The following is a 12125-nucleotide window of genomic DNA, read 5'->3' on the forward strand; positions in this document are numbered from 1 at the left end:
ACATAATACACGCCCAGTTGTACTTTTACTTTTCAACACGCCCAGTTGTACTTTTGCAAGCCTCATTTGCATAAATACGAAAATGGTCATAACTTGGCCAAAAATGCTCGTTTTTTAAAAATAAAAACGTTACTGTAATCTACATTGCAGCGCCTATCTGCTGCAATAGCAGATAGGGGTTGCACAATCTGGTGACAGAGCCTCTTTAAGATACCTTATTCCTCTCTCCCCATTGAAAACACGTTAAAGCTCAGCCAAAACGAGATTGTGAGGGGGGAAAGGGGGGGGGGGGGGGCTCAGGGATTGTCAGTCTTAAGAAACAAGCATTTGACCAAAACCGATAGCGGACTTTAAAAAAAAAAAACACAAAAAAAGCAAAGTATATGGCTTCGTTCACATCTGCGTTGGGGACCCATTCTGCCGTTCCGTCTGAGCTTTCCATCAGAACGGGACCCTGAACAGACACAAACCAGAGGTTTCAGTTTCCATGACCACTGATTTCAATGGTGACGGATCCGGTGCCCATGGTTTCAGTTTGTCTCTGTTGTGCACCGGATCCGTAGTTTTGCCGGAAGCAATAGCGTAGGCGACCAGGTGCACAACAGAGAAAAACGTAAACCATGGGCACCGGATCCGACACCATTGAAATCAATGGTGATGGAAAACGGAAACCTCTGTTTTCCGTTTGTGTCTGTTAAGGGTCCCGAAGATTTGTTGCGGAACGATTTGCAACTGAAAAACATGTGCTTACAGAGTTGTTCCTGCAGCATGTGCATGGATTTTTACAAACCTCATTCGAATATGGAACAGACCCAGAAATTTCTGCAACAAATCAGTCAAGTGTGAACATACCCTAAGGCCCTATGCACACGAACGTGCTTTTGCGACCGCAATTCCCCCGAAAACCCACGGGAGAATTGCGGCCCCATTAGTTTCTATGGGGCCATGCACACGACCGTGGTTTCCACGGTCCGTGCATGGCCCAGGAGCCTGGACCGCAGAAAGAACGGGCAGGTCTTATTACGGCCGTGTTCTGCGGTACAGGCTCATAGAAAATAATGGACACGGCCATGTGCACGGCTCGCGGGTGACACTCAGCTGCCGGCCGACACGAAAATCACGGCCGTGCACATGGATACGGTCGTGTTCATGAGGCCTAAGGCGATTTTCACACGATTAATTTTCTTGAACAAAAATCGGACGTGGAATTGGCCAAGAAAGGCTGAACTTCGGATTTCTGCCATGGTTTTGCAGTAAAACCAGCCCCACTTGATGGGAATAATCTGTGTGTGGCTACCAGACGCTGCTTTCGCAACAGAATAGACAACTCGTCAAGAAGTGATGTCACTTTTTTTTTTTTTTTCTTCATTGAGGCGGATTACAATAACCCACTGAAAATTCTGCTTGCATTTTTAAACCAAAACCAGGGGTGGGTCCAAAACACCGAAGAGTTTTTATTCTACTTTTCTCTGTTAATTTTCCATTCCTGGTTTCCACTTCAAAGTACTCAAACACAATACATGTTCATTATTGCCGCGGATCCTGCGCTAAAAATCTGCGGATCAGCGCCACTGAGTTACAATAGGGCTAACCTGCGTGAGTTTCTGCTGGCCAGTCTGCGGCATATTTCTGAGGTGCATTTGGTAAAAAAAACAAAAAAAAAAAAAACTATGAACCATGGAAAATCCGTAAAATGTGAACATAGAGTGTGCGTGCGTGCGTTCGTTCGTGTGTATATTTTGGGGCCACTCTTGCTACAGCAACACTCACTTTTTCTTTATGATTAGTCAGAAAAAGAATGGTATCAGAACAATGCATTAGGGGGTACAGTGGTTGGATCCCAAACAGACACTGGTCCGTTGAACCATTTAAGTCCCAAGAGTGGAGTCACATGGGAGAGATTTTGTTGCAGAAATTTCTAGTGCATGCATTTCTGCAAGTTCCATTCAGATGAATGGAATATAAATTTCTACACTAAAGTCTGCCACACGTGACTGCACCCTTAATAAACCAAGTTGAAGGAAGTGTAGTCCTAGAACAACGCAGAAATCCCACACGAAAACTTGAACTACATTTCTGTCGCTGCTGTTTCTGCATCACCCAAACTATAGCGGCAGCTATAAAACTCACCGCACACGTGCCAGCTTGAAGAAGCAAATCTTTTGCTTTGCTAATCTTTTACCACTTTAAAGATCAAATCGGAATTCTGCCGGACTCCAGTAACCACGTAGCATTAATACTGCAGGATTTACATAGCGTATTATAGTAGAAGCAAAGTGGATGAGATTTCAACAAATCTCATCCCCACGCTGCATAAAAATATGCCGAAAAGTGCGGAAATTTACCTGCGGTGAGGATTCTCAATCTGCAGCATGTAAATTTCTCTTGCAAAAACACTGGAATTTCTAAACAGTTTTTCCTGTGCGGAAATTCTGCTAAGTAATTCCGCCACGTGTGAACTTACCTTTGCAGTGTTATTCGGTTATACATAATTATCCTATTTAACTCCTTAACGACCACACACTTGACGGCAGGCGGTGCAGGTGCTTCGTTTACAATGACGTCTTTTGGCGCTCATCATCTAAGCAGGAGATGTAACTTACAGCTCCTGATCTTAGAGCAGCCTGCTAAATACAGCTGGGTCGGAAGTTCCAAACCCAGCTGTTTAACCTTTTGATCGCCGCGGCCCGTGACAAGATCAAAAGGAACTCCCCTCTTTGATCTCGTCATCAGAAACCCGGTGACGTAATGAAAGACAAGGGAATCCCTCTGCAGTCAGCCCTGGGGACCTAGAAAGGACCCCAGGGCTCTCTGTTCAGTTTGCCTGCTTTTAGTGCACGCTATGTGCTGCCCGATCAGCAGCCTGTGTCAAAGTGACACAGTATAATGTATTAGCATACAGGAGTATACTAATACATAAGTAAAAAATAAAGTTGTAAGTAAAGTTATCCCTTAACGGGATTAAAAAATAAATAAAAAATAAAGGCCCCAAAAAAGGTCATTATTTAGTATAAAATATATTTTATTGCCCCTATGTTACATAAAAACACAACACCTACACATATTAGGTATCAACACGACCGTAGTAACCTGAAGAATTAATGTAACAGATTATTTAGTGTGAAACGTTAACGGGCTAAAAAAAAGAAAAACTATACCGAGAATAGCTTTTTTCTATATTCACGCCGTAAACAAAGAATTTTTCTACTCCTAAACTGTGGAAAAAAAAAAAAATAATATCTCCTCCGCATAAAACAAGGCCTTATACAGCCACGGTAATTCAAAAATAAAAGTTATGGCTACGGAAAGGCAGAGGGGCAAAAACTGAAAAATTCAGCTTGTCATTAAGGCCTTTTCAGGCCTGGTCATTAAGGGGTTAAAAGAAAGGGGGCAGTATATATTGCAAGTCTAAAGACTAGGTAACCAAGGTAAGGTTAACTATACTTTACCTTTGGACACCAGATGCAGCTGGGCCTATTTAAAGAGAACCAGTCATTGTCCGGTCTTACCTAGTCACTTATACGTCAGAGACCCCATTGGGAGCCGGTCGCAAATTTGGTGAAAAATGTGAGGGGGGGGGGGTATATTAAGACTGGCATATCAAATGCTAGTCTTAAATGAACTTACAGTGGTGGGAAATGCGGCAAATATAATGAGGTACACAATCCTTAATGTATTTGTCGCATTTTTACATGTCCATGCTTTGAGCAGGTGTAGACTGCGGCATAAACGATGTCTTTCTAGCAGAGGTCCCATCCCCTTTGACTAAACCCTGCCCTGCTTCTCCACCACTTTTGGAAAGTGACTAGAAAATAAAAAAAGTTGCAAATTTTAGCACAACTATGTATTGTGTGCCGAAATTTGCGGCTTTTGTACTCAAAAAAACTGGAGTTAACCTATTAATATCCCCCCCCCCCCCATTTGCTGCTAAGTTAATGAAAACCATGGTATCACGACTGATATCATAGCGTTGGTGTCTGTCATGTGAAGGAGTCTTAACAGCATTGAGTTCGGTTTTACTGTTCCTTTACTGAAACAGAAAAACGGAATTCTTTATGACAGATGTGAATATAGCCGAACAGACTTTTCCTAAAACATTTTTCCTTAACCCCTTCCCATCACAGCCATTTTTCAGATTTTAATTTTCTTCTCCTCACCATCCAAAAGCCATATTTTATTTTTCCGTCGATATAGTCCTAGGAGGGCTTGATTTTTGTGGGACGAGTTGTAATTTTTTATGGCACCATTTATAGTACCATATAATGTACTAGGAAAAGGAAGAAGAAAAAAAATATATATGTGGGGCAGAAAATGAAAAAGCAGCGATTCTTCCATTGTTTTTTTGCGCTTCGATTTTACGGCATTCACCGTGCAAATAAAGCGATAGGTTAACATTCTTCGGGTAAATAAGATTACGGCGTGTAAAGTGTACGGCCATCAGCTCCAACCTTCCCCTGAGCGCCGCCGCCACGAGTCGGCAAGTGCTGGCCCCTGCCTCGTCAGGAGACGACAGCGCTCGCGTCCACTCATCTCAGCCGGATCCCGTAGGGTACGCGCGCACGCTCGTGCCCGCTCCTAAGGAGGCAGCGCACACCAGACATTCTGATGACCCATGAGTACTCTGGACTATAAGAGGGGTCCAGCCCCCTGCTTCTATGCCTGAGCGTTGTTGTTGTTGTTGTTGTTCCCTATAGTTTGTCTATGTGATGGCCTCCTAGTGTGTTCCAGTTCCTGTACCAGTTCCTAGCATTCCATACCTTCCTGGTCGAGCACTGTGTTGTGTCGTGCTGTTCTACGTCTGACCTGCTTCACCTCGCCTGACGTCTACCTGCTGCCTGGTCCAAGCCGAGCCTGCCCTGCTACTGGTACCCTATACGAACTATAGCCATTGTCCTGCACCGTGTTGGCCAGCTGCGGTACGGCCCAATGGGTCCACAGACCCTTCGTGACACGGCGATACCAAATGTATATATATTTTACAAGGAAAAAACTAAACTGTAAATAAAATTTATTTTGTGTTGCCAAACTATGAGAGCCATAACTTATTTTTCCATCAATTGAGCGGCATGAGAGCATATTTTTTGCAGGACAAGCTGTAATTTTTAACCTCTTAAAGTGTAGCTAAACGTTCGACAAACTTCTGACATGTCATAGTGACATGTCAGAAGTTTGGATTGGTGGGGGTCCGAGCTCTGAGACCCCCACCAATAGCTAGAACGAAGCAGCTGAAGTGCTCGTGTGAGCTCTCGGCCGCTTCGAGTCTGTTCGGCTTTTTCCGTAAATCAATGTATCAGTGTACGGACTCAATAGAAAGTCTATGAGCCCGTACACCGATACATAGGCTATCCAGAAAAAGCCGAACAGAAACGTAGCAGCGGAGCGCTCACACGAGCACTTCAGTTGCTTCGTTCTAGCGATTGGTGGGGTTTTGTTTCATTACATTCTAGGCCTCATGCACACGACTGTACCCGTAATTATGTGCACGGCCGGCCGCGGGCAGCCGGCCGTTTTTACGTGCCGTGCTCCCATTATAAAGTATAGTAGCACGGCCCGTAAAATAAAAAAATAGGACATGTTCTATATTTTTCAACGGCACGGGCACTTTCCCGTAAGCAAAATGGGAAGGTACCCGTGGCCAATAGAAATCTATGGGCATGTAATTACGGGCATTTTTATGGTCGTGTGCATGGGTCCTGAGAGCCATGACTTTATTTTTCCATAGATGGAGAGGTCTGAAGGCTTATTTTTTGTGGGACGAACTCTAGTTTTTATTGGTTTCCTTTTTTGGTACATACAATTTTTTGATCACCTTATTACATTTTTTGAGAGCTAAGGTGACCAAAAAAAACTGCGATTTCGGGATTTCAAATGTTTGTTTTTTACAGCGCTCACCGTGCGAGTTAAATAGTGGTATATTGTAATAGTTCAGGCTTTTACGGACATGGAAATACCAATTATCTTTATTTTTTTACAATGCTTTAAGGGGGGAAACGGAGGGTGTTTTTTTATTTGTTTTTTTTAATGTACAAAAAAATAAAAATAAAAATGAACACAACTTTAACTCACATTTTTCTTTTTTTAATTAGCCCCCTAGGGAACATGAAATGGCAATAGTTGGATCGCTTGAACTATATACTGCAATACTAATGTAATGCAGTGTATCGTCTTTCTGACAGGCTTCTATTAAGCCCTGCCAGAGGTAGGGCTTAATACAGGATTCCCCTTTGCAGTTACAGCCTCAAAAAAAATGGCCGCTCAGCAAAACTGTGCATTCATGCAGACTTGGTGACCTTCGGTTCTGCGCTTGTTATAGTACCGCCTGACTTGACCACCCATCCACCTTCAGCTCCTTCGCCTGTTTGGCAACAAGTACAAAACAAAAGAAGATGACCTCCTTCCCTAGGATCCCCTTGCCAACTGCCAGATTAACTCCTCTCAGCAGGAAGTTTTATTTGCCCAAGTGGGGTTAATACCCCTCTCTCTCTGCATACTGCAGGCTCTTAAGCCTCAAGCATACCTGTGTTTTCAACCTTCTACTAAATGCTCCCCTATGTTGTTCATGTTGACTTTTTTTTGGCAAGGATTTCTTTAATTTTGTTTTTCAACTCAAGTAGTATTTTTTCCCTTACCAGGGTAAATTTAAATGGGTTATGAATTGATGTCTCAATTTATTTTTATTCAGTATCCCTGCATTGTTCCTGTGCTGTGTCTTCGATTCCCTTCATATTATTCCCTAGATAACCATTACCTGGAGTAACAATTTTTTTGGCAGTCTTCTTGCACTTCGGCTGATGGTGAATGCGGATATGACTGCCATTATGTGGTGGATCACGCCCCGGTTTCACTGTATCTTAAAATCGATTACACATCAACTTGCTCATGTCACTAGAGACCATTACTAAAAAGATCCTCTATAGCCGGGGTCTCAAGCACACGGCCCGCATGCAGCCCCTGCGGCTGTCATCCGCGGCCTGCAGGACAGAGCCGCTAGTATAGGCTCTGCTCCGAGACTCTGGAATTCCCTGACATCGCGGTCTACATATGAACAGCGGTGTCTGAGGCTTCCCCAGAGCTGGAGTCCCGTGCAGAGCGCTAGTACAGGCTCTGCTCCATGACTCGGTGGAATTCCCTGACATAGCTGCCCATATATGGACAGTGTGTCCGGGTCTTCCCCAGAGCGGAGACCCGGGCAGAGCGCTAGTATCGGCTATGCTCCAGGACTCCGATGTCAGGGAATTCCACAGTGTCCATATTTGGACACACGATGTCTGGGGCTTCCCCAGAGCCTGAGACCCGGGCAGAGCGATAGTATAGGCTCTGCTCTGGGACAGCCTCTGACATCGCTGTCCATACATCGACAATAATGTCAGGGGCTTCCCCAGAGCAGGAGTCCCAGTGATGTCAGAAGCACAGCTGGAGTCCCAGGAAGAGCCTACTAGCGCTCTGCCCAGGACGCCAGCTCTGGGGTTGCCCCTGACATCTCTGTCCATATATGGACAGTGATGTCAGCAGCAGAGCTGGAATCCCAGGCAGAGTGCTAGAAGCGGCTCTGCTCCGGGACTCCAGCTCTGGGCAAGCCCCTGACATCACTGCGGCAGCACCCGCAGAGGGGTGCATTTAGCGACACTTAAACTGGATTGTTGAAATAAGCACGTGGAGAAATATCATTTTAAACCTAGCGGTATTGTTATAGTAATGTAGTATTATTATAGTAATATGGTGTTACAGTAGTTCAAATAACTAATTGATTAACAATCATTTTGTATTGTATCAAATTTGAAAGTAATGCGGCCCATCAACTTCATTTTTTCTATATGCGGCACACTTACCCGGCCGAGTTTGAGACCCCTGGCTTAATAGGAGAACAAAGATGGCAGACCTGGGGGCCTTCATTAGGCCCCCAGTCTGCCATAACCATCGGCAACCCGCGGGTGCGATACAAGGGGTGGGGGCTATGAGCTATTAGGGGTCGCTCCCCCTCTTTCTAACAATTTAAATGCCGCGGTTGTAATGGACCACGGCATTTAATTGATTAAACAAGTGGGTTCCTGCTGCTGTGGGACAGTATGGGGGTCAGTTAATTTGAATGTACAGTTTAACATTTTTAGACGCAGTTTCAAATCATACATTTTCTGCGTTTGAAGAAGGTTTTACTGCAGACTATTCCACACCATTTATAAAATTCACTGCAGTGATATTTACTAAAAAAACAAACAACTTGTATCATCATTGGACAGAAGGAAAAAAGTTAAAGGGGTTGTTACATGACCGTCAAACCCCTTCAATCTGAGAGCCACAATTACGGCTCCCAAGACCCCAAGCAAATAACGTATTTCACTGGGGACGAAACATGGACTGCGACCGCCCTCTAGGACATCCATATGGCCTAATAGAGCTTTCCCTAGTATGGAAAAGGGTTGCCTTGATGGGACAACCTCTTTAACTGGAGCATAGACTGGCGCAGCAGGCACCATATTTTTAAACTGGTGTCTGACAAAACAGGCGCAGAATTTTTGTAAATATTGTGTTCCACCGAACATAAATACTTGATAAATGCGCCGCATTCTTTAAAGGGAACCTGTCGCCAGCATTTCACCTATTGAGCTTTACTTATCCCTCGCTGGCCGCTGCTATCAAAAGTTCATTGCCGTTATCCCCTCTCCTAAACTCCTCCACTAACTGTAAATAACGGTCTGCAAACATATCGCGCCTTTCATCGTAATTATCCGGTGTCCCTTTGTGCGCACACATCAGAATAGGACATCCATGCACAAACGCTGGATTTTGTGTGCTGGGGGAATGGCATGGAGCTGTCAATCAAAAGTAAGGAGGCGGGGTAAACTCGGAAAGACTTGAGGAATGAAGATGTGACTCTTTTCTGCTCATTAGCATACGGTGTGGGAACACTAAAAAAAAAAAAACTGAATACTAAAGCTACAGAGCCGACTAAGAAGATAATTATAGGTTATATAGAAATGATTTTTCACCCACTACCAACAGGTATTGCTGGTTTAATAGGTGAAATGCTGGCGACAGGTTCGCTTTAAAGAATCCAGCCTATAAAGACCTGTGCACTTACCTACAAGATCATGCAGGAATAGGGCACCTGTCCCCAAGATCAAGGTTTAGACACCTACAGTAGATGTGCCGATACCTGGCTACTTGCAGGCACGATAGAAGAATTCACAAAGAATGGTGGTTATGCCATTAGGTGACTGCCAAGCTTGTATGGCTCAGGATATTATCAATGGACATAGATGATACATGAGACAGAGAGGGAATGCAGATACAGTGGCTGCTAGTTACAGCGTGTGATCACAGTGCAGCAGCACCTCAGACCTGTGCCGTGAGGACAGCGCAGCAGCGGCGCCTCTGACCTGTGCCGTGAGGACAGCGCAGCAGCGGCGCCTCTGACCTGTGCCGCGAGGACAGCGCAGCAGCGGCGCCTCTGACCTGTGCCGCGAGGACAGCGCAGCAGCGGCGCCTCTGACCTGGGCAGAGGACAGCGCAGCAGCGGCGCCTCTGACCTGGGCAGAGAGGACAGCGCAGCAGCGGCGCCTCAGACGTGCGCAGAGAGGACAGCGCAGCAGCGGCGCCTCAGACGTGCGCAGAGAGGACAGCGCAGCAGCGGCGCCTCAGACGTGCGCCGAGAGGACAGCGCAGCAGCGGCGCCTCAGACCTGCGCCGAGAGGACAGCGCAGCAGCGGCGCCTCAGACCTGCGCCGAGAGGACAGCGCAGCAGCGGCGCCTCAGACCTGCGCCGAGAGGACAGCGCAGCAGCGGCGCCTCAGACCTGCGCCGAGAGGACAGCGCAGCAGCGGCGCCTCAGACCTGCGCCGTGAGGACAGCGCAGCAGCGGCGCCTCAGACCTGCGCCGTGAGGACAGCGCAGCAGCGGCGCCTCAGACCTGCGCCGTGAGGACAGCGCAGCAGCGGCGCCTCAGACCTGCGCCGTGAGGACAGCGCAGCAGCGGCGCCTCAGACCTGCGCCGTGAGGACAGCGCAGCAGCAGCGCCTCAGACCTGCGCCGTGAGGACAGCGCAGCAGCAGCGCCTCAGACCTGCGCCGTGAGGACAGCGCAGCAGCAGCGCCTCAGACCTGCGCCGTGAGGACAGCGCAGCAGCAGCGCCTCAGACCTGCGCCGTGAGGACAGCGCAGCAGCAGCGCCTCAGACCTGCGCCGTGAGGACAGCGCAGCAGCAGCGCCTCAGACCTGCGCCGTGAGGACAGCGCAGCAGCAGCGCCTCAGACCTGCGCCGTGAGGACAGCGCAGCAGCAGCGCCTCAGACCTGCGCCGTGAGGACAGCGCAGCAGCAGCGCCTCAGACCTGCGCCGTGAGGACAGCGCAGCAGCAGCGCCTCAGACCTGCGCCGTGAGGACAGCGCAGCAGCAGCGCCTCAGACCTGCGCCGTGAGGACAGCGCAGCAGCAGCGCCTCAGACCTGCGCCGTGAGGACAGCGCAGCAGCAGCGCCTCAGACCTGCGCCGTGAGGACAGCGCAGCAGCAGCGCCTCAGACCTGCGCCGTGAGGACAGCGCAGCAGCAGCGCCTCAGACCTGCGCCGTGAGGACAGCGCAGCAGCAGCGCCTCAGACCTGCGCCGTGAGGACAGCGCAGCAGCAGCGCCTCAGACCTGCGCCGTGAGGACAGCGCAGCAGCAGCGCCTCAGACCTGCGCCGTGAGGACAGCGCAGCAGCAGCGCCTCAGACCTGCGCAGTGAGGACAGCGCAGCAGCAGCGCCTCTGACCTGGGCAGTGAGGACAGCGCAGCAGCAGCGCCTCTGACCTGGGCAGTGAGGACAGCGCAGCAGCAGCGCCTCTGACCTGGGCAGCGAGGACAGCGCAGCAGCAGCGCTTCAGACCTGTGCAGCGAGGACAGCGCAGCAGCAGCGCCTCTGACCTGTGCAGCGAGGACAGCGCAGCAGCAGCGCCTCTGACCTGTGCAGCGAGGACAGCGCAGCAGCAGCGCCTCAGACCTGTGCAGCGAGGACAGCGCAGCAGCAGCGCCTCAGACCTGTGCAGCGAGGACAGCGCAGCAGCAGCGCCTCAGACCTGTGCAGTGAGGACAGCGCAGCAGCAGCGCCTCAGTCCTGTGCAGTGAGGACAGCGCAGCAGCACGCCGCTCTCCTGCAGCCATGACTACTACACTGTGGAGATTCCCTTCCGGGAGTCACATGACTGAAGGCGCCTCTATCAGGTGCTAACCGGGATGTTGGCTATACAAGCGCCGGCAGTCTCACCTCATCGCCCCACTTGAGCACGTCCTTCTGTCGTTCCTTCACTTTATGGTAAATGTTAAGAAATTGGGTGATGCCGTGCTGCCGCACATAGTCCGCGTATTTCTTGGTCTCTTCCCAGGTGAGCGGGGAGCCGTGAGACAATAGACCCATAACTGCGACCCGATATGTGACACTGGAGAAGCACGGGACTGTGCGCAGATCAAGCGTTGTGTCAGAAAAGTCTTCTCCGCACTCTCTCACGCCGGTCTGTCACACGGCTCCTCCCACCATAGTCTTGTTATTAGGAGGCGGCCGACAAACCACGTGACTCGCGCTACCACGCTCCAGAGCCTGCGGACTCGCGTTCTCGGGCAGCGCCTCGTCATGTGGGCGGGGCTTTTTGCGTCACTCCGTCGTGACTTGGCAGTTTTTTTTACAGTCTAGCGATAGAACGTTAACTCTGTCGCTGCCGTCCTTACGTCATGTCACAGATTGGGTTGTTTTTTGTTATAAGTATGCCGGTCAGTGCCATGATGACTGTGCAGTTTCCTCTATATTCTATAATTTTTACAATAAAAAACGGAAATTGTAGCGATATTTCACAAATTTATCATTTACATTTAATAATACTCCTGGTCTAGAGTGTACAATTTTCCTCAAAGGCGCACCCAGAGATTGAGAAGCGATGCGTACAATGTAATGTATCCAGCCACTCTTTCATGGTGATTTGGAACATAATGCCAACTTTTGAAAAGGGACTTCGGGGACACTGCGTAGGACGGTAGCGCCAGTTGCGGCGCAGGGATCTGTGCACAGTAAAAATAGAACCAAAAAATCCAGTACATCTTGGGGGTGGGGGGCTGTACAGACTTTTGGGACCCCAACCATGTGTGCGCCCCTGCTCAACACAG

The 12125-nt window shown here is 48.7% G+C and overlaps 1 protein-coding gene across 1 annotated transcript in view; it reads right to left on the bottom strand.

Moving 5' to 3' along the window:
- The window catches only part of GCLC (glutamate-cysteine ligase catalytic subunit), a 52348-nt gene extending 40754 nt beyond the window's left edge, over positions 1-11594 (bottom strand). Inside the window, exon 1 of the mRNA XM_075861957.1 lies at positions 11236-11594. Coding sequence (XP_075718072.1) covers positions 11236-11385 — 150 coding nt within the window. The 5' untranslated portion in view covers positions 11386-11594. The remainder of the gene's footprint in view (positions 1-11235) is intronic.
- Positions 11595-12125: the final 531 nt, after the last annotated feature.

Source organism: Rhinoderma darwinii, chromosome 4 (genome assembly GCF_050947455.1).
Source record: "Rhinoderma darwinii isolate aRhiDar2 chromosome 4, aRhiDar2.hap1, whole genome shotgun sequence".
Classification (NCBI taxonomy): Eukaryota; Metazoa; Chordata; class Amphibia; order Anura; family Rhinodermatidae; genus Rhinoderma; species Rhinoderma darwinii.